The sequence below is a fragment of the Hyaena hyaena genome, unplaced genomic scaffold (genome assembly GCF_003009895.1).
Source record: "Hyaena hyaena isolate Hyena2069 unplaced genomic scaffold, ASM300989v1 scaffold_193, whole genome shotgun sequence".
In the NCBI taxonomy this organism is placed as follows: Eukaryota; Metazoa; Chordata; class Mammalia; order Carnivora; family Hyaenidae; genus Hyaena; species Hyaena hyaena.
Genome location: NW_024080823.1, coordinates 1091557 through 1113750, shown reverse-complemented (window position 1 = coordinate 1113750; position 22194 = coordinate 1091557). Strand labels below are relative to the sequence as shown.

The following is a 22194-nucleotide window of genomic DNA, read 5'->3' as shown; positions in this document are numbered from 1 at the left end:
CCTCAAATAATTCTATCACCCTTGAGGCAAAAGTAAAGGTGCATCTGGTGTTTGTTAACCTGTGATGCTGAGCTCCCTGGGCTCCTTGAACTTGGGTTTGGGAAGAGTAGCCAGAAAGAGATCTCAAAAATCTATGCTTTTTTTTTTTAAATGTTTATTTATTTTTGAGAGAGAGAGCATGAGTGGGGGAGGGGCAGAGAGAGAGGGAGACACAGAATCTGAAGCAGACTAGGCTCTGAGCTGTAGCATGGAGCCCAATGTGGGGCTTGAACTCACAAACCATGAGATCATGACCTGAGCTGAAGTTGGATGCTTACACGACAGAGCCACCCAGGCGCCCCCAAGAGTCTTTTATTCATCTCTGTAAATGTAGTTTCAGTTCCCTCCTCCTCAGACTCAGAGTCAAGCCAGAGGTGCATCCTGATTGGCCTCACTGGTCTTCAGGAACAAGCTGTAAGTCAGAGCAGCACGTTTGCTTTGGGAGACACGTGACTGAGCACCAGCATTGGGCAGATGGCATTAGGGACAGTAACAGGTGCTGCTTCCATGTTTGGTGCCCACCAGCTGTGGCGCTCTGGTTTATGCGCAGCGTTTTGTTTCATCCTCAGGGTTGCTCTTTGAGGGGGCGGGGGTGCTATAATCGTTCCCACTTTGCACATAGGGCAACTGAAGCTTTGTGGGGTCACGGACCTTGTCCAAGGAGCACCCCGTTGATGGGTCAGACCTGCCTGACTGCCGGTGCTCCCTCGCATGGAGCATTCTTGGAGACTTTGCTGTGCTTCAGCCTCGTGCTCGGTTGGGCTCTGTGGTCGAGGGATCCGTTCCCAGGCAGAGCGGACTCAGAAGGGCCCTTCCATGTCTGGGAACCAGGTCCTGTTCATCGTGTTGTTGGAATCATTGTCATCCATATAGTGCCCTCGGCATCAGCCTGCCTTTGGGCTCCCACTTCTTTGTGCACTGGGATTGCAGAATCGCCTCTCCATCAGGACCAAGATGGAGTCATCTGGAGATAAAGCACCATTCCCGCCTCCCCTCGAGGGATTTGCTGCAAGGGGATCAAAACCCAGCACCCTGCACCTGTGCATTCCGGGTTTCATCCCACGCCAGGGTGATTGCACTTGGAGTTAGGGAGGGGTTTTCCCTTTCACACCAAAAGCAAGGCAGCTCTACGCCTCACTTCTAATAAGATTTCCTGCAGCTGAGGGCTCCTCTCCTTTCTAGCAGATTGTCACTGGAGGTGCTATGAGTGAACACTTTGTGCGAGGCACGGTGCTAAGAAATGTACAAATGCTGTCACAGTCCTCCTTCTGACTGTCCTGTGAGTGGGAGAGGTTTATCCCCTTCTTATGGCAGTGACAGTGAATTTAGCGCTGGCTTCTTGACTGGGGACGACAGCCCTTCTTCTAAGAAAGAACCTTAGAGGTCTTCGTCCAATGCTTTATTCTGCCCCAAGGAAAAAAGACATTTGCCTGGCATCGGGCTGCCCATCAGTGGTGAAGGCGGGCTGGGGCACCTTCTGTCTCCACCTGCTGCCCCACCCTCTACTCTGTCCTGCTGGCATCCGCATACCCCTCCAGCGCCCACCCTTGTCAGCAGGCAGCGGGTGCAGTGCCAGGTCTGGACCCTGCAGTGTGTGTTCACAGTGACTTGGGATTAGCACGAACAGTCTGAGCGATGGCAATGCAATGCGGTCAGATTAAATGGGAACAATGACAGCCCCGGGGACAGCTCCACAGAGGGCAGGGGCCACCCAACGGGGAAGCCAGGGGCAGAGGCTCCCTGGGCTCTCGTGTTTTTTATTTTTTTCTTTATTTCTTTATTTTTTTAAATAGTTTATTGTCAAGTTGGTTTCCATATAACACCCAGTGCTTATCCTCACAAGTGCCCTCCTTCATGCCCAACACCCCCCTTTCCCTCCTCCCCAAACCCATCAGTCCTCAGTTTGTTCTTGGCATTCAAGAGTCTCTCATGGTTTGCCTCCCTCCCTCTCCCCCCCATTTCCCCCTTTTTAATGCGGCTGCTGGTTTGGATGCTCACTCTATTTCCTGTAGTCATTCTGGGAAGAGGCCCAGAGCATGGATCGAGTGGGTAAGGCAAACAGCCCAGGAGAGTGGGACTCCTCATTGACCCTTCAGAGAAGCTCGAGGTTTCACAGGGGACAGGGAGTGTCTCCTAAGTGGTTGGAATTCTCTCCTTAGCAAAGTGTGCTAGTTAAATGACACAAAGCTGCTCCCCTCTGAAGTATCCCCTGGGACCAGACTGCACAGAAAGGAAGGAATGTGCGCGTTCCGGGTTGGACATCTCCTGGTGCTCTGCCCATGCCCTTCTCTGTTGATCATGTCAAACCACGAGGCCCTGGGTGACAAAAGCAACAACAGCAATAATAATAGCACCATCAGGAGCAGGCGTAGCCTGTAGTTCCCGAATGCATCCTGATGCGTCCTGGCTCATGTAGGTAGGTAGCCTGAGGCTCCAGGTCCCATAGCTAACAAGCCTGAGGCTCAAGGTCACATGGCGAAGGAGCAGCAGATTGACACTCAGTCTGTTGGGCTGGGATCTGCACTGTCCACACGAGCTGCCCTGGGAGGGTGGCAGGATTTAAACAAACACAGCATCTGACGTGGAAGTGCCCACAGCAGCTCCCGACACTGGTTTGCGGAGGGAAGAGGGATGCTCTTTCTTGCTGTCTCCCCAGGTCCTCCTGGGTATTTCCCTACCTCATTGTGAGGTTCTTCCATCTACTGAGAGAGAGAGAGAGAGAGAGCGCGCGAGAGAGAGAGCTCAGATGAGCTTGTGTCTTTGAAACTCAAAGTCTGGCCTGGCCATCTATTTATCTCCGACGTAAGGGATTAGGAAGATGGCGGATTATTTTCCTTGGCACCTCTCAAGCATCCGGGAGGAAATTTCAGCCTGCCTATCTGCTTTTTGGGTTCAGGACCAACTCGAGGTGGGAACATTGTGTGGGAGGAGCTTCCTTGCCTCTTTAGCATTTAGCTGCTCCCTCCCCTCTTCTGCTAGCTCATTAGTACCCGCGCTCCTCCAGGCAGGGCTCTTGCATTTTGTCAACAGCTGCTAACAACTGTTTTCCTTCCCAGAGCCTTGACAAACAATACCCTGGTCACCAAGAGGAATATTTATAACTGATGGAAAGCACAAACAAGTATAGGACTGCCATATTCCCATTTTGGGTATTCTTTTATTTTTTTCTGCAGCCTCATTAAAAATTCATCCCCTGAGATCTATACTGTTTTCAGTCTCCCTAAGTTGAGGGTGTGTTTGTCTGCTCTTATTCCTTCTTAGAAATTTAGGAAGGGGGAGGAAGAAATCCCAAAGAAGAGAAGGGAGCTGGAAGCCTCTGGAATTGTCTGGAGAGATTTCATTGCAGGCCGCTCATCACCGGGGTGTGGGCAGGGGGCACTCCAGGCATGGGGTTGGGGCTGCAGGTTCTGGAAGGGTGACCTGGGATTCGAGGTCCCTTCTGTTTCTCATGGACTCTTGTGGCCTCCTGTGTAAGGAATAGAGGCTGCTGCTTGACATAGACACAGTGCACAGGGTATCACTGCTGGGTACGGATCTGGAAATCTCCTAATCCCTCTCTGGTTTTGCAAATGAAAATGACCCTTTACATTAAAGGGAAGGTTAGAAGAACATCAGGACCTCAAGTGCCCTCTTCTTTAAAATATCATCTGCTTTTCTTTTCTTCTTCTAAAGGCCATTCGTTTGGCTATATCATTTATTTCCAGAAACCATATTCAGAAAAACATAACAAAAATGGAAATCACTTGTAATCCTGCCACTTAAAGATGATCATGGTGAACCCTTTGACTTAAATCTTTTCCATTGTTTCAGGTTTACAGGCACACTTTTTTAAATTTATATTTGTACTAAACCACTTGTACTGCTTTCTAGTCTTTTTAAAGATGGTCTCATGAATGTTTTCTTAGGCTCATCAAGAACATTTCCTTTTTAACGTATAGGGAATCCCACATCCTGAATGTTTCCTAGATGGGGACTTGTAGTTTATTTGGACTGTTTTTCTTCTACAAAATACATGGGCATCTCTGAATATTTCCTTAGAATAACATCAAAGCAGGGCACCTGGGTGGCTTAGTCAGTTAAGCATCCGACTTGGGCTCACGTCATGATCTCGTGGTTCATGAGTTCAAGCCCCAAGTCAGGCTCTGTGCTGACAGCTCAGAGCCTGGAGCCTGCTTCCGATTCTGTGTCTCCCTCTCTCTCTGCCCCTCCCCTACTCACGCTGTCTCTCTCCCTCTCTCTCTCTCTCAAAAATAACATTAAAAAAAAGAAAAAACATGAAAGCTTGTGAACAATTTGTAAAGGCAAATTTCCCCTTAGAAATGTTATGTCCTTTTATACTTTGATAAACAGAGAGTATGTTTCTGTGAGCTCTAACTAATACTGGGAGCTGATCTTTTAAGTGTGCTCAAATGTCTGAGAGAGAGTACTGACTTGTTTCGCCCTTCCCCACTAAGTGTGGCAAATATGTGGCTCCTTGGTGCACCGTGGCCACCCTCACCCCCAGTAGCTGCCACTCATCAGTCATGGCGCCACCCTTCCCCCAGCCACAGACTTCAGACTTCTCCTTAACACAGGTATAGGCAGCGACTAGCTATGCGAATTGACATAAGAGCCCAAACTTATTTGTCATCGCTGGATCAAGGATTGACACCTATTCTGAAGAGGTGTGCAAAGACCTTCGCTTTATTTATTCTTGGAGAGAGGAGTGTGTGTGTATGGGCTGGGGTGTAAAGCATCTGCACAGATTGGTTTTGGAAGCACCGTGTGCCTTGTTTCGATAGGCATCTGAGCAAGACCAAGATCTACAAATCTCGGGGCAGCTGGGTGGCTCAGTTGGTTGCACATCCAACTTTGGATCTAACGGTTTGTGAGTCTGAGCCCTGAATTGGGCTCACAGCTGTCAGCACTGAGCCAACTTCAGATCCTCTGATCCCCTCTCTCTCTGCCCCTCCCCTGCTTGCTCTCTCTCTCTCTCTCTCTCTCTCTCTCAAAAATAAATAAAAACATAAAATCTACAAATCTTAGCCCCAGTTGCTGTCATCCTCCGTTACCTGGCAGCCATTCTGTTCTCTACCAATGTAGTGATTTCGGGATTTGAAGCCTCTGATAGTCATTGAAGCCTTTATTAAAATGAAAACTCCCTTGGGATGGGTCATACCTGAAGGCATTACCTGCTGGTACTTAAGTTCTCAATCAAGAGCCTGGCAGTGCAGCAGGGTTTGGGTAAGAGGAGGTAGGGGTGTGCCCCATGGAGAAATCCTGGGCCCACGGGAGGCTCCAGGGCCCTGAAACCTCCTTGCCCGCGCCTCTGTTCATACCTTGGTTGGCCACCGTGAAGCTTTCTGGAAGGGACCCACACATCATATATGGCAAATGGCATCCATCCAGCAAATGTGGTCTGCTGTCACAGCAGGAAGGAGTGGGGCAGTCATTTCCATCTCTGTCTCCATTACCACTTAGCTAGTAGTCTGTTGCAGAGACATCTCTCTTTAAAGAAGATGTGAAGGGCACCTGGGTGGCTCAGTGGGTTGAGCATCCGACTCCTTGACTTCAGCTCAGGTCATGATCTCACAGTTTGTGAGTTCGAGCCCCACATGGGGCTCTGCACTGACAGCATGGAGCCTGCTTGGGATTCTGTCTCCTCCTCCTCCTCTTCCTGCTCCTCCTCATTCTCAAAATAAACTTAAAAAACAAAGGAAGATGTGAAACAATTAGGGTTTATATGGAAGTGTGCCAGCCTTTCCATATCCACCCCGCTTTGAAGGATGTCAGTTGAGAGGCGCACTCTGTTCTTAGCGTTTCCGTGGGTTACTCTCCAGAAGCAAGCTCTTTATCAAAGAAGAGAACATTCGTGGGCTGATGGTGGGCAAGACGTTTATGGCATTTGCCAGGTACGGTGTAGTGTTCTGTGTCTCCTTACAGCGTAAACTTTCGCTCACTCATGCCAGTTTCTTTGTCTTCATGCGTGGAGATTAGGAGTGGTCGTGTATGCGCTTTGCAATTGACCTTTCTAGCATGGCATCACCTGGCCCAGGAAAGAGAGCTAGAAAAAACCTGAGAGCTACAAAACTGCTGTCTGAACATGGTCACAGAGCAATCTAGTGTGGGTAATTTGATTTGTTCAGAAGACGAGTGCTGAGCAGCAGAGGACCCTGCTTTTCCCTGGACTTACAGCACTTGCTATGAGACACCTAGACATGTACCTTGGTCACTGTGCTTTGGCTGTCTAGGGTTGCCTCCCAGTGGGAAGCGTTTATTCCCCCTCCTCACTCCCCCACCCGGTCCCCCTCCTCCTCCTCCTCCTCGGTGCTTAGGTAGCCATTCCATGGCTTTGATTAGCCTTTAGGGCACTGCCCTTGGTCGTGTGCTTCCTTCCACAGTAAGGCAGCCACCTGGGGGATGGAAGCAGCTTGGGCTCCTTCTCAAGCTCTGACCTCGAACGGTTGGTCCAAGCTCTATGCCTCTGTTTACACATCTGGAAAGCTTCCCTTAGAAATGTGGTGTCTGCACTGTTGGTGGGAATGCAAACTGGTGCAGCCGCTCTGGAAAACAGTGTTAATTAAAAACAGAATTACCCTATGACCCAGAAATAGCACTACTGGGAATTTATCCAAAGCATGCAGGAGTACTGATGCATAGGGACACATGCACCCCAAAGTTTATAGCAGCACTCTCAACAATAGCCAAATTATGGAAAGAGCCCAAATGTCCATCAACTGAAGAATGGGTGAAGATGTGGCTTATTTATACAATGGAATACTACTTGGTAACAAGAAAGAATGAAATCCTGCCATTTGCAGCAATGTGGATGGAACTGGAGGGTATTATGCTGAGTGAAATGAGTCAGTCAGAGAAAGACAGATATCATGTTTTCACTCATCTGTGGAACTTGAGAAACTTAACAGAAGACCACGGGGGAAGGGAAGGGGAAAAATAGTTACAAACAGAGAGGGAGGGAGCAAACCATAAGAAAACTCTTAAATACAGAGAACAAACTGAGGGTGGATGGCGGGGTGTGGGGGAGAGAGGGGAAAATGGGTGATGGGCATTGAGGAGGGCACTTGTTGGGAGGAGCACTGGGTGTTGTGCGTAAGTGATGAATCACAAGAATCTACCCCCCAAACCAAGAGCACAGTGTACATACTGTATGTTAGCCAACTTGGCAATAAATTATATTAAAGAAAAGAAAAGAAAAAGAGAAAGGAAGAAAGAAAAGAAAAAGAAAGGAAAAAAGAAAGAAGGAAAGGAAAGGACAAGAAAGAAAGAAAGGAAAAAAGGAAAGGAAACAAGAAGGAAAGAAAGAAAGGAAAGAAAGAAGGAAAGGAAAGGAAAAAAAAAGAAAGGAAAAAAGAAAAGGAAAAGAAAGGAAAAAAAGAAAAGGAAAGGAAAGAAAGAAGGAAAGAAAAAAAAGAAAGGAAAGGAAAAAAAGAAGGAAAGGAAAGGAAAAGAAAGAAAAGAAAAGAAAAGAAAAGAAAAGAAAAGAAAAGAAAAGAAAGGTGGTTCCTGCCTGCCTAGGTACATCAGGATTCACCTCTGAATCAAGCTTAGCGTCGCCTCCCCCACCAGGTGCCCCAAACTTAGGTACCTCGTGAAATTAAAGAATGGACCTCAGAGGCTCCCTTCCTGAAGGAGTTAATCTGGCTTTTGTCCAAATTGAATGGATCTGTCCATGCTGTGGGTTTCCACTCTCAGGCGCTTTGATGTGGTGGCCAGGGGCTATGTGGCTGTCACCCCTGTGTCTTCCTCAAAGAGCAGATGTTTCTTAAACATCCCTGAATTCTTTGGAAATCAAGTCTCAGCTGCTTCTTTCCACTGGCCAGGAGCTGGCCCCCCAGGACTGATTCAGGGGGCAGCCTGAGTCTCCCAAATGAAAACTGCCTCTCTGGAGCTTGGTCTCATTCAAGGGTATTTTGTCTGATGATGACTGCATTTTCGTAAAAGCCTCATCCTGAAGCTGCGTAACTTGATGTTTAGGAAAAAATAATACTGCCATGAGATAGGGCAATTAGCACGGCTTTTGTGTTAGCAAGTCTAAATCCAGAGTAGAAATTGCACAGGCAAGTGTCAGAGTTTGCAGATAGCCAGGGGTTGGGGGGAGGGGGGTCTCACTGATCTGAGCTGGGCTGTGACTCTGGACTGTGTCCGTGAGTGCCTGGCCCCATCCAAACTCAGAAGGGAAAAGGAGGTCTCGGCGACACCTCAGCAAATATTATTCAGCCACCCAGCTGTCACTGGGATCCAGTAACGGGATTCTGGAAATAAGCCAAATGAGCCCCTGCACCTGTGAGGCTTGTGGCCTAGCTAAATGCAGGGCGTCAGATCCCAGATGGGCAGTTGTGGGGAGGCTGCTGGCTTCCTCTCCCTCATCTCTGTAGAGGCTCCGCTGTTGTTAGCCATGTGTGTTGGGGCCATGAGGTCATGTTGTTGTGTGTGTGCGGGGGGGGGGGGATTGGAACTGGGAGACTCTTTCAGCCAGATTTACCACAGTGCGGTGGTCACGGGCGTAGTCTCAGGCTGGGCCATCAGGTGCAGATTCTGGTTCTGTCCTTTGCTAGTTGTGTGACCTCAGGCAGGTCCCTTAACCTGTCTGTGATTCCGTTTCCTCATTGGACAAATGGAGGTTGATCGTGGTACAGATGTTGCAGAGTTACCATCAAGGAGTAAGTGAATCAAGTTATCATTTAGAAAGCAGAACACATATATAACATATGTGATGTGTACATGGATGCTACACAAAATAAATAAATGTCCCTTTATGTTTATTGGGAAATAAATAAAAGACTCCCCTCAGCAATACTTGTGGAGCTGGGCTCCAGATGAGCGACCCTGAGAAAGGAAAGGCTCCAGGAAGAAGGGGATAGGAGCCTGGAGGCCAGAACTGCCCCAGCTCAGTAACCATGACATTGACCTTCTCTGGTCCTCGTTTCTTCTTGGGAAGGGGAAGCTGCAGGGTGGCTGATGGGACGGGGCCAGCCTCTCCCCACAGTCCACTGAACACGGAGGCCAGTGGCTCCCCCCACCGGCTCGACTCAGTGAGTCGTAGCACGAATGCGGACCCGCTCATGCTTCCCAGCCAGCTCTGTCCTTGACCTTGGCCCTGCCTGGCATCGGCCCCGCCTTCTTTTTTGGGTGAGGATGCCAAGGCCTGCTGCTGCTTCTGGCTTCCTCTCCTGGGGGCGGTCATTGTCAGGGGGCGCTTCTTCCCTGCCTTCACCCTGGTACCTGCTTCTGTACCCCAGCCCTGCTTTGTCTCCCTTCTCCTCTCATTTTGCATACCTTCCGCTGGGGCCTGGAGGGCTGTGCAGGGCATTGGAGGGTGTAGTTAGGGTGCAGGGATAAAGCTCCTCCAGCTTGCCTTCGTTCTTAGACCAGCTGTGCCGAGACAGCGCCTGGTCCCCTTGTCCATGCACAGGGTGCTGTGGGTGTCCCAGAGGACTAGAAAGGGGGATGACAACTGCACGGAGGGGGGGGAGGGGTATGGCCACCACCTGTGTCCTAATAGGTTTGTCTGGGGAGGGAGTCAGCCCACTTCCGTGCAGTTGCCTCTGATGTCCGTCGTTGACCTAACCACCATCATGTCAACACAGACACTGTCATTGCCACACGGGAGCTGCTTCTCAGGCAGGGCTCCTGAGCCCCAGAACAGAGGTCTGGGCCCCCCTTCTGATGCCACCGGCGGGGTTCAGGCTGCAGTGTGACCTTCACCTCTCCTGGGTTGGAAAGGGCTGGACCCTTTCTGGGGCCTCACAGAGGCTTCTGGCCTCTCCACAGACTCATTCCCTCTGGCCTGTGGCGAAGGTATCGCAGAGGTCACGACGGGCCAGTGCCTGTTGCTTTTTGTCTGCTTCCTTGGGCTCACGGTACTTTTTAAATTGCTAAGACTGGATTGTACACATGTCACATTTCATGTGCCCAGCCCAGTCTGTGCATCTCTGTAACTCCGTGTTTAATCTCACTTGTAGATAGGCACAAAGGTCTAAACCCAGGGTCTTGAGGAGCGTGAGGTGTAGACAAGAGGGTCCCACTCATATCCCTACCCACTCTTCAGACACGCATGCGCATGCGTGCGCGCATGGGCTGTTTCTGCCCGTACCTCGGGCTGCCTGCACGGGGTCCCTGGCCCTACCTCCAGCGCAGACATTGTGGGCCTGACCCTTTGTTTTGTCTTCCCTCCCTCATCATATTCTAGTGAGCACCTCAGTGCCCTTGACCTTCTCTGTGAGCCGCAGGTGCTGCTGGTTACCCTGAAACCTGCAGGGTCATTAGCCTTTGAATACATTCCCTTTTCCTGCACTCACTCTAGCACCTCGATGGCCCAGACACTTCTCAGCGGCTAAGATCCAACAGGAAACCCAACAAACAAAATTCCCATCCACATGGACCTCCCACGCACCCCTTCTGGGCCTCTCCCGAGGGATTCTCCACTGTGATAAAATCCCTATGACTTCTTCCCAACTTATCCAGGATTTCCTGTTTGCGCTCCAGCAGCCGGACTCATTGGTGGTGCGTGTGCTCCGCTGGGCCCCCATTGTCCCCATCACTGCTCGTTTTGGGGGTGGGGGTGTTGTGCCTCAGCTCAGAGTTCTTTCTAAGACTTTAGTGCAGTCAGGGAAAGAAACTCCCAAGTCCAGCCCCAAGTTCAGCTCCTGTCCTGTCCGCCACAGCCATTGTCCTCCTTCCTGAGCTGGTCCTCTGCCCCCCCCCCCCCCAACCCTCTCCAGATCAGAACGTCATCACACGCGTGGGAAATCAGAAGCAGTAACAAAGCTAGGAAGACTCAGCCACCTGGGGGGGGGGGGTCCATGCCCGGGTGTGTGGGGTGTGCATCGCGGGGGGAAGAGACCGTCAGCTCCATCATTCACCAGCTGGTGTGACCTGGTGCAGGATCTCGCTTCTGTGGCTGCAGAGCTGCCGTCCAGTGCCTCTGGGGTCGACCCTCGTGAGAATCAAGTGTGGTCAGGTAACTGTTCATTGTAGTGCTTAATGCAAAGAAGACCTTCCGTGAGGCACACCAGAGTTTTCTGTGCCAGCAGGTACATACTTGGAAGACACTTCTTGAAGCCCAGGGTGACTGCCCATCCTTTTTTTCGTTCGACTCGTCCAAAGTGCCTGGGACTTGGTCCCTTTCTCTGTTGCTCTCCTTGGAAGAGTGTGTACTGTGATGCCACATGGGCCTGGCCAGGGCTGGCAGCAGGTTGGGGACACCAGTGGGCTTAGCTAATGCCTACTGCGCAAGAGGAAGAAGGTCTGGAGAAGGAGCCTGAGAAAGAAACAGCACCCAGGCAGGTGGAAATGGGCCATGAACCTGGTCTGGTTAGGCATGAAGAATTGCAGTGCGTGTGCTTGGTGCAGCGAGAAGGAAAGCAAGAGAAAGTTGTGAGGTCATGGAGGAAATGAGCAAATTCTCCAGGTGGCCCCTCTCCACTTGTCACTGCGCATGAAACGGGGCCTTTGCAGTGGGCTGGTCCCAGACAGAGGCCTGATAGCTCCTCAGCTCCATGTCCCCTCCCCATTGTGTTCTTCCCGAGTAGGAAACACAATCCTGCTGCCCTTTCTGGCTCTAAGCAGAGGCTTTAAAAATACAGCCTCCTATGAAAACCAGACATGGCGTCTAAATGAAATATAAACTGTGGTTGCTAAGGCGTCTGCTCTGTAATAGCCATCTGGTAAGTCCACCCCAGGAAGTAGGACAGAAGCCTGGGGTAGGGGACTGGCGGGCTCTGTCAGGCATGTGATCTGATCCCACCACTGGAAGCCTCAGGCTCTTGCCATGAATCGTCCTGCATCATCTGCACCCTGACTGTGAATCTCCTGGTGTTCTTTTCTTCGTTTTCACTCTACCAACGTGGAGACTGTGGGGCACCAAGCACTATAGACCGAACGTTTCTATGCCCCCCGGTATTCACATGCTCACACCTCATCCCCAAGTTGAGGGTCATAGGAGGTGGGCCTTTGGGAGGTGCTTAGGTCTTGAGGGTGGGGTCTCATGATAGATTAGCATCTTAGAAAAGAGACCCCAGAGGGACGCCTGGGTAGCTCAGTCGGTTGGGTGTCTGACTTCGGCTCAGATCCTGATCTCATGGTTCTTGGGTTTGAGCCCCACATCGGGCTCTGTGCTGGCAGCTCAGATCCTGGAGCCTGCTTCAGATTCTGTGTCTCCCTCTCTCTCTGTCCCTCTCCCACTCATGCTCTGTCTCTCTCTGTCTCAAAAATAAATAAACATTAAAAAAAGGTTTTTTTTAAAAAAAAAAGAGACCCCAGAGATCTCCCTGGACCTTCCGGAACCTGCACAGAAACACAGCGAGAAGATGGCCCTTTGAGAAGCAGAGATTGGCCTTCACCAGACACCAAGTCTGTCAACACCCTGATCTTGGACTTCACCTCCAGAACCGTGGGAAAGAAATTTCTGCATTCAAGGCACCCAGCCTATAGCATTCCACAGGTGCTAAGGTGAAGAGATGAAGTGACTCGGCCAAGGTCACTTGCCTCATGAGCCACAGAGCTGGAGATCAGTGCAGGTCTTCGACTCTGTTTCAGAATCATGATAGGAGACTTTTCTATAATTATTTACATTCCTCAGAATACTTCCATCGTTGTCTTTACCGTGTCGTCAGTCTTGGAAGGGAGGGGAGGAAATCTGCCAACGAGGAACTGAACCCCAGAGAAACTGCAGTTTCACAGTGAAAGAGCAGCGCGCAGAAGCAGCTCCCACCCTCCCCCCCATCCCCAGCTGCAGGTAGCTCTGCCTCTCAGCCTCCGCAGCCCCGTCTCCCCGCTGTGGTTTAGCTCAGCCCTAAGGAAGAGTGAAATCTGTGGGTTTGGTGGGGAAGTGTCCTAGTGGATATACCTGGTCCAGGGCACAGGGGATGAGTGTGGTCCTGGGCGTGAGGCCTGAGCCCAGACCAGTCGTTCTCATGAGCCGCACAGACTGCTGAAGTCTATAGCACTCCTAGCCACGGGAGGACCCACAGACTCACGGATGCCACGGAATAGCCCTGTCACCTGGCCTGTAGGTGACTGCCACTAAGGGAGTCAGAGTCCCAATGAAGCTTCGTACCTGGTAGTGTCCATTCGTTCCTTTGACACCTGATCTATTCGTCTGTAGCCACGTCTATGCTGGGCACACAGCTCCTAACCCCCTACCCTGTGTTGTTCCCTCGCCACTTACACCGAAACCGGATCTGGTGGGAGTGATAGAAGTTCCCTGTTCTGTCCATACGTGCCTGTGTGACCTGATCTGTGTTTGCCAACCGAGTCCAGAGAATGGTTTGTGTGCATGACCTGGAATGTAGACCACCAGTGCCCCAGAGAGAGATGACGCCAAAGTGGGGGGGAGGTCATCAGGCCCAGGTGTGCGGCAGTGAGAGCTGATCCTTGCTGCTCCAGCTGCTCCCCACTAGCTGGGTGCATGTGGAGATGGTCGGGGCCCCCCCTGCCCAGCAGAACCCCACCCTCACTGCAGGTGGCAGGTACTTGAGCTGGCTGTCACCTATCGATGAAATTTCGTGTTTCGTGTAAGATTATTATCGGTGCCCTGTTTTTGAAGGTGCGCTGTCTTGAAAAGCCTTTATATGTCAGGCGTGGGTGCGTGCCACCCCTTCTCTGAAAAGCAGCCCTTTGTCACGTGACATCCAGTTGGGGGTGTAGATTTAATGTCTGGAGTAGCCAGCACATGAGCCCTCCTCTGCCAGAACTATGTACCACTGTTCCGTGGCCCGTGTTTCCTGTGAACGGCGTCACCTCAGGTGTCATGTTCCAGAATTGTCATTGTACTGCCGGTTCTTTGCCCATCACATGCTGTGTCAGCTTGAGGGAGGCCACACACGCGCACACGCACAGTTTACTCTTACTGTTCCTGACAAGGAAGACTTGCAACCGATAAATTACGTGACTGAGGCTATACTTGGGTTTACTGGCCAGGTTCCTGCACGTTCTCTAACGGCCTGGCGAGTGGCTGGAAGGTGGCTAGGAGCTTCACGTGTCCTCCAGTGGGAAAGCGCCATGTCAAGGACTGAGTTAATCTGAGCCCGTGTTGGTACGTCGTGGGTCAGCGTTGCAGGTCAGACCCAAGCAGAAAGGGGATCTGGACGCGGCCCCAGCTGCCCGGTGAGACAGGTGCACGTGACCCCATTGGGCCACCCAAATGGGGAGGCTGAGCCCTGGGGAGGTCAGGAACACGGCCTGGACTCCTACCCGAGGCTCCCACCGCTGCATGGACGTTCCTTGGTCTGGCTATAAATGACATTTGTTACCAGTCATGTAGCCATGAGCCACGAGGTTGAACAAGGAACGAAGCCTTGTGGCTGGAATCTGCGGCTGAGACCTGGGCCCTCAGCAGCTCGTCAGATAGACAGCTCGTCCTGCACGTCAGCCATGGGCGGGGGGAGGAAAGAAACAAGTGGAGAGATGGACACAAGGATTAGTTTAGCCCAAGATAAAGGCCCAGCTGCAGCCGGCACTGAGCACAATGGCTCGGCTATTTCCTACGTTACCCTTTTACAGAATGTAATATCTCGATTGTTTTGTTTTTTTTTCACATCTCAGCTGAGAGGAATATTTTGGTGATAATGCAGGATGTTCTATTATATTTTTATATCTGCTTGATTTTGCCTGGAGATAATTATTTCAGTATTTTAAACCCTTAATTCAGAATATGAAGGGCCCCTTCTCTGTGGCACAGAGCTGCCGACAGTTGATGCCTCCCAAATGCCAGCTTATGCAAAATGCCCTTCTCATCTCAAAATGAATGCTTTTGTCTCTAGAAGGTTGGACTTTAGAAAACCTCACTTTTTGGGGCACCTGGGTGGCTCAAGTCAGTTAAGCGTCCGACTTCAGCTCAGGTCATGATCTCACGGTCTGTGGGTTCAAGCGTCAGGCCTGTGCTGACAGCTCAGAGCCTGGAGCTTACTTTGGATTCTCTGTCTCCCTCTCTCTGCCCCTCCCCTGTTCATGCACTATCTATTTCTCTCTCTCTCTCTCTCAAAAATAAATAAACATTAAAAAGAAATTAAAAAAAAACAAACACACTTTTCTTCCATAGTGTGAAGGAGGGGATCAGGGCCACATGCAGCTGTGGTCGTGAAGTGGGCACCGTGAAAGCTGGTAGGGGTTGCTCCTACGGGACCCTCACAGCCAGTGGGGGTCATGGTGGACTGGCCGGGATGAGCCGTGGCCTGTGTGCAAAGTCCTGTGGCTTTCATTCACTCAATGCTGCTTCTTACCCCCCTGGATAGGTAAGGAAACCAGGGTGCAGAGATGTTATGTGGCCTGGACATGGTCATCTAACCAGCAGCCGTAGACAGGGAGGGCCGAGAAGAGTTCCGAGGTGTTTCCACCAGCTCAGAGAGGGAGGAAATTGAACAAAATAAGACAGGGAGCCAGCCCACGCCAGCTGGGGACGGGTAGCCATCAGTGATGCACCCCCAGCCACATTCTGCCCAGTGATCAAATGTTCCAAATTCCCAGGTGGTCTCCCATGCCAGGACTTAAGGCTGACCCTTCTTCTTAAACCTCACGGAGGTCGTCAGGGAGGCATGTGCAGAGCTGTGCCCAGCCCCGGGCCCCCTGCCCAGCTAGTCGAGTTGAGCCCTGCTGACCTATATTGTACTCCTAGCTCCATCCAATCTGGCCATATAGCCTTCCTCCTGCACGCTGATGTGTCTGGCACTCCTTCCCTTTTTCTTTTTTAATTTCTTTTAATGTTTGTTTATTTTTGAGAGACAGAGCACAAGCAGGGGAGGGGCAGACACACACACACACACACACAAACACACACACACACACACAGAATCCGAAGCAGGCTCCAGGCTCCGAGTTGTCAGCACAGAGCCGGACGCAGGGCTTGAACCCACGGACCATGAGATCATGACCTGAGCTGAAGTTGGTTGCTTAAGCGACTGAGCCTCCCCCAGGCACCCCTCTCTTTCCCTTATCAGACATCAACATGGGCTGTTGTCCAGGAAACTAGATCCTTTCCATGGGGCTCAGCAAAGATGCCCTTCCTCCTGAGTGGGCCGTGGCATCTGCCCTCCCCATCACCCACTCTATCCACCTTGTCAACAGGTGTGTCCAGCATACTATGGGCGGGGCTTAGAGCACCGCGACAGTCAGCCTTCACGTTGGCCGTCACACTGCAGCCAGGTCAGAGGGGGACAGCAGAGGCAGACCAAAACAGGTGTGTAAGCCCCTGACCAAACAACCGTAGGCTCTGATACATGCAGAAAGGAGTCATAGTCGGGCTGGACATGGACAGGACTGGCTCTCTGCTTGTGGCTGGGGCGCTTTGTCTGTCACAAGGAAGGCCTGCTTCCTGCAGATGGGCCTGCGTGGGGGCAGGCCGGGCGGTGGGAGGAGCTTGCCAGAGCCGGGGCCTGCCCCCAGCTCTATCTGCACACCTTGTGGTTGCCTGGACTTGGAGCGCAGCCTACGATGGGGGTGGGTAGCTGTGACCAGGCCATGCAGGGCCCTGAGCACTTGGTAAGGAACATGGATTTGCTTGAACGCAGTGGGGGCTCCCATGGGTGTTCAAATGAAGCAGGGGACTGTAGTGACCTGGTTTATGTTCTTTTAGCAATTGTTCTCATTGCTGTGAACCATTTGGGGGAGGCCATTTTTGTCTTCCGGGCCAGAGGTGGAGGCAGCCCAGGCTGGAGCAGGGGCTGGTGGATGACACACAGTAGTCCCGCGTGGAAGCAGCAGCACAGGACCCTACGGTGGTTTCGGTGTCTGAGGGACTGGCGGGGAGGGGCACCCAGGGAGAGGACAGTGAGGATCTGGAGTTTCAGCCTGGACACACGTGTTGTAAGATAACAGCATGTTGTAAGATAGTGTGTGTTCTGGTTCAAGTGGAAACGAGAAATTGATGAGGCCCCAGGGTTTGGGTCCCCTGCAGTACCCCGGCTCACTCGCAGCCTGCTCCCCCTGCCCAGCTTACCTGTATGGAGATTGAGCACCATGCAGTGTGCAGAGCTGAGGGAGCCGGGAGAGGAAGCTGTGTGACCACCCCTCTGGTCCCCCCAGGGCTCACTGGCCCTGGGAACAGCCTGAGGCCCTCCCCACACACCGCCTGCAGCAGCGCTTCCTCCTGAAGCTGGAGCATGATCCGAGGCGCTCACAGTCCTTCTCGCCTTGCTTGGGCGGGGAGGGGGGCGGGTCCAGGCCCCTGCACCTCAGTGCTTGCAGCCAGTCTTCTCTCTTGCACAGTCTGCTAAATGCAGGGCCTTTGCGGGAGATGTTCTCACTGCCTGAGATCCTCTGTAACCTCCCTGCCCCCACCCCTTTGCAGCTGCCAGTCTTTAGAGCCATCTCACCTGGCTCTTCCACCCCCTCTCCCCAGGATCTGAACTCAGCGTCCCTCCTGTGAGCACTGGCCTCTCCCCAGCCTGACATCACTGGATCACTGTCTGCTCCCTGCCCTTATCCCTGCACCGAGAACTCCTGGGGAGAGCGCATTGGGTCTTACTCCTTTCTATTCCCAGGATCAATAAGACACTCACGAGTGTTCTCTCAATAAGCGATTCCGCTAACTGCCCTTGCGTTGCAATCCACCCCCTGAACAGGACATGTGCTTTTGCAGATGCTGCTCCTGGAAAGAGGGGGTTGGTTTCTACCTTGGGGGAGTGGGGGAATCTCTTTGGGGGATCTGAGCATCACTGAACTGTTCTTGATGCTACGCTGTGGGCCTGCTGTGGCATGCTGGGATTGAGGGAGCAGGCGACCCCTGGGGGCCGAGGGAGCCAGCTGGGCAATGGTGGATGGGCTTGGAGAGTGACATGGTGGGGTGTAGAGGGGAGAGAAGGGAGGCGATGGTATGAGTCTCTAGCCTGGCAATGCATCCTCAACACGCAGAGCCCCATCCCTGCTCTGCAGACATGAAGGTAAACCCAGGTACACTTGCTCTTCCTGCTGCAGCTCCTTCCTACCACCCGCCCCCATCCCCACCCCCAATTCCATACTCCCTTGGCATTTTTCTCCCTTCAGAAGTCTTTCTGGCTGTGCACTGTAACCCTGCCTTGCCCGCTGTGAAATGTGTGCATGCCGGATGTAGATGGAGCTTGCGGGGTTTGGAGGCCGCACACCTGCTTAAGCTGTGTGTATGCACTGTGTATCAGACAGCCACATTCCTCTTGTCCACTCGCGAGAGCAGAAGTGGCGTGTCCCTGATGACAGCAGGCAAAGGTGCTCTCAGACCGGCTCTGGGCCAGGTGGGAAGAAGGTTGCCCCAAGTATAAGGCACGTACGAGTGAGTGACCTTGGGTGGGATCCCGGTACTTCCGGCCTTCTACTTCCGTACCTGCAGAAAGGGGTGATACTTCACAAGGATGCTGTGAGGATCACGTGGGGTAATATCTGGAAAAGCTCCTGTGAATGAGGCAAATGTAAGAGAGTCTTGTCTTGGCGGGCAGTGCTGCCCACCCCCAGGGCCATATTATTAAATAGGTTGGTGTGGTGATACGGGTTGAATCTACTGAATCGCGCTTTCTGCCTTCCGCTTTTCCCCCATTCCTTCCCAGTCTGTGCCTGCACTTTTGCATACGAAGAATCAGAACAGCTCAAACAGGCCGCAGGGGATGCCTGTAAATCCAAACTGAACAGATACGAGGGAGCCTGCAACTTGCAGGTTTCTTCATTAAACAGTTGGCCAGGTCCAAGTCTGCTGTGAGAATCCATTTTGAAATAGCCTGGGAGGCAAAATTACTTGAAAGATAACTTTTGGAAGCGAAAATGTCATTCTGCTGACTCAGCATGATGTAGCAATTAAAATGCTGGTTTTCCTCCTCTTTGAGCGCTATCCCTGAATAATTTATGGCCTCACCCACCGGAGGCTGCAAGGCTTCGCTGAAATAAAATGATTTCCACTAAGAGCATGTGTGGGGCTGTGGGCCGCAGGCCGTGCTTGCTCACCAGGGCCCCTCAGCCAGGGCCGCCGCCTCCGAAAGCAGCTAGGCGCCAGCGGCACCGGGACCGCCTGGTGCCCTTCCAAAACCTGGTTGGTGACAGTGAATATGATGGTCACTTCACTCTCTAGGCTTCAGTTTTCTCTTCTGTAAAATGAGGGCAATGAGAGCATTCGAAAGCCCGGAGCCCAAGGCAGTGGATTTCTGCTGATCACATCTCAGTAAAGGTTTCCAAGTTTTCGTAAAATCCTTGCAAAGCAGGTGTTCCGCTTTCCACGTGGGAAAGAGGAAATTTATCTAAGACTGTGCATTTAGCTAGAAGTAAATTCAGGGTTTCACCTCCCCAATCGATCTGATCTGAAACCTGGGCTGTCAGGTGTACATTGCCAGGCTTATTTTGCTGTGGAAAAAACTTGTTTTTCAGAGACTGCCTAGATCAGTAGTAGAGAAAGGTTGGGGGTGGTGGTGGTTAAAAATCTGAAGCACGTGCATGGCTTTGATTAGAAATTGCAAAGCCGGTCTCCTCAAGGGGTACCTGGCTGGCCCGGTTGGTACAGGTGTGACCCTCCGGTTGTGAGTTCAAGCCCCGAAGTTGGGTGTAGAGATTACTTTAAAAAAAAAATTTTTTTTTTTAATAAAAAAAGCTGGTCTACAAACCTCTTCATCCTGTTAGCCTGGCTTAAGACACTATATATGGGACTGAAAGCCATATCTCTTAAGGGTGGATGTGTGTGTGTTTATGTATTTCAAAAGGTTGTCCCTGCATTAGTCAGAAATGTGAGCTTTTTATTACATTGGTGAAATTACCTAAACAAGCCCCTTTAGATTCATTCACCAGTAAATTCCAAATCGCCACGTGGAGAATACCAGGAAATAAACATTGCAGTCTCTCCCGGGTGGAAATTTTCAGGGCCCGAGGGGTGAAAGCATTCTTACTTACAGAAGTCAACTTACCAGAAAGCGAAAGCCAGAAAGTCACAGTGAAGCCGCTGTGTTAGGTTCAGCGTGTCCTTGCGTGCGTCTCCTCCCTCCGCTGCGTCCCTGTGTCTGAATTTGCTGGACAGGGAAGAAAGGCGGGGCCGGGATGCCCGGTGGAGGGAGGGCCTGCAGGTGCAGGGTCCGGGCTGCAGGGGGCGCGCGTGCCGCCGTCCAGGGTGGGGGACGGACGCTCCGTGGTGGGGGAGGCGGGGGCGCGCAGGCCAGCCAGCTGCTCAGCAGAAGGGGGCGGGGGAAGGGTGCACCCCGCGGAGCCCCCTGCGGTGGTGGTCGCAGCCGTGAACCCCCGGCCTGCTGTGTTTTAGGTCCAACCCGAAAGATGCCCCCCAGCGCAAGTGCCATGGACTTCTTCCAGCTCTTTGTCCCCGACAACGTGCTCAAGAACATGGTGGTGCAGACGAACATGTACGCCAAGAAGTTCCAGGAGCGCTTCGGCAGCGACGGCGCCTGGGCCGAGGTGACGCTGACGGAGATGAAGGCGTTCCTGGGCTACATGATCTCCACCAGCATCTCCCACTGCGAGTCGGTCCTCAGCATCTGGAGCGGCGGCTTCTACAGCAACAGGAGCCTCGCCCTGGTCATGAGCCAGGCCCGCTTCGAGAAGATCCTCAAGTACTTCCACGTGGTGGCCTTCCGCTCCAGCCAGACCACGCACGGCCTCTACAAGGTCCAGCCCTTCCTTGACTCCCTGCAGAACGGCTTCGACGCTGCCTTCAGGCCTTCCCAAACCCAGGTGAGGCCTGTGGGGGGTGCCCCAGGCTCTCCCCTATCCTGCCTCTCCGGCCCACCTCGGAGTGCAGGGGGTGATGGACTCACGGGCCCATGCCACAGAGACCTCAGAAAGCGGGCTTCTGCAGCTGCCTCCCCCTTTCCTCCCCCCTCTCTCCCCTAAATGGCATTTTCTTTCCAAATGATCTGCTTTCCAGGCCTGTAAGTTTCTTATATATACATGTTTAAGTTTATTCATTTCTTTTGCGAGAAAGAAAGCATGAGTTGGGGAAGAGCAGAGAGAGAGAGAGAGAGAGAGAGAGAGAGAGAGAGAGAATCCTAAGCAGGCTCCACACTGTCAGCACAGAGCCCCAGGCAGGGCTTGAGCCTGCCAACTGTGAGATCATGGCCCGAGCGGTAATTGGATGTTTAACACCTGAGCCACCTGAGTGCCCAATTTTCTTAGATTGAGAAGAACCTCTGATGGTAGCTTTCCCGTGTTTTCTGAGTATGTATGTACTCCTGGGCTGGTGGGAGGGGCTGAAGCCTTGTGGGTGACAGAGGGAAAGAAGCTAGATCTCAGCTGCCCTGCAGGTAACTGGGAGTTACTCGTCACTCAGGTCCAGGGGTGGGGAGATCCACCTGGCACGCTGTCACTGGCAGGGCCTTCGTACCAGAGTTCCATAGAGCCCCAGACCTAACTGTTAGGGCCCCTCCCCCAACACCTCCCCAACTTCCCTAACTGGTCCTAGAAGGCTCTGTGGGCCCTCGGCTCCTGAGTCGCTGCCTTCTGGTATTGACCTGTGGCAAGTACGCTTGGCTGTGGTGAGAGAGGGGTTCCAGAATCATCCCCCAAACTGCTCTGCTGCTCTCACAAACCAGCTTCTTTCCAAGATGCCTCTACCCAAAACTTTTGGAGATTTTTGGCCCACGTGAGTCCGGTTCCTTTTGGCCTGTTCAGTGCGGAAACTGAAGTTCACATCATTTTTATTCATGCGTTTAAATAGCCATCCATCTACCCACTCTTCCTCATGCCTTTCCTTTAAGGGCCTTCTTCGTAAACCTCAAATTCTTTTTGATATTTTTCTCTTTCCCTGACTCTGTATCTTGCCTTTTTTCTCTGCACAGCTGAAAATCACAGGACTTTTGTGGGGGAAGATCTCGCCCTATTTCAGGTCTGTGGGAGCCTTAAAACAATCTCTGGAAGCGCTTCCCCTGCTGTGCTGTGAATGTGCTGGGCTCATTATGATTTCCAGGTGTTTGCAGTGCTCTTTCTGGCGCCCAGAAAGCTTTTCCCTCTTCTCTCTGCCTTAGCCGACAAACGGAGTCTCCGGGGCCCAGTGCGGGGCCCGCAGGCCTGTGGCGGTTCCCCCTTCCCTGCATCTCCCTACTACTAATAGGGCAGCCACGGGCCATTCTTTCTTGTCTCCAGTTGTGTCTCTTACCTTCCAAATAGGAGGTGGGCTCTTCTGGGGACACAGGCCCCGCCTTCAGGCCCTGCAGGACCAAATAACAGGGCCAGGCACATTCGTTTTTGTTACCCTGAATATGTGCC

The 22194-nt window shown here is 52.1% G+C and overlaps 1 protein-coding gene across 1 annotated transcript in view; it reads left to right on the top strand.

Moving 5' to 3' along the window:
* Positions 1-22194, top strand: part of PGBD5 (piggyBac transposable element derived 5) — a 118931-nt gene that overhangs the window by 63371 nt on the left and 33366 nt on the right. Inside the window, exon 2 of the mRNA XM_039241234.1 lies at positions 20237-20664. Within this exon, the coding sequence (XP_039097165.1) occupies positions 20237-20664 (428 nt within the window). The remainder of the gene's footprint in view (positions 1-20236; positions 20665-22194) is intronic.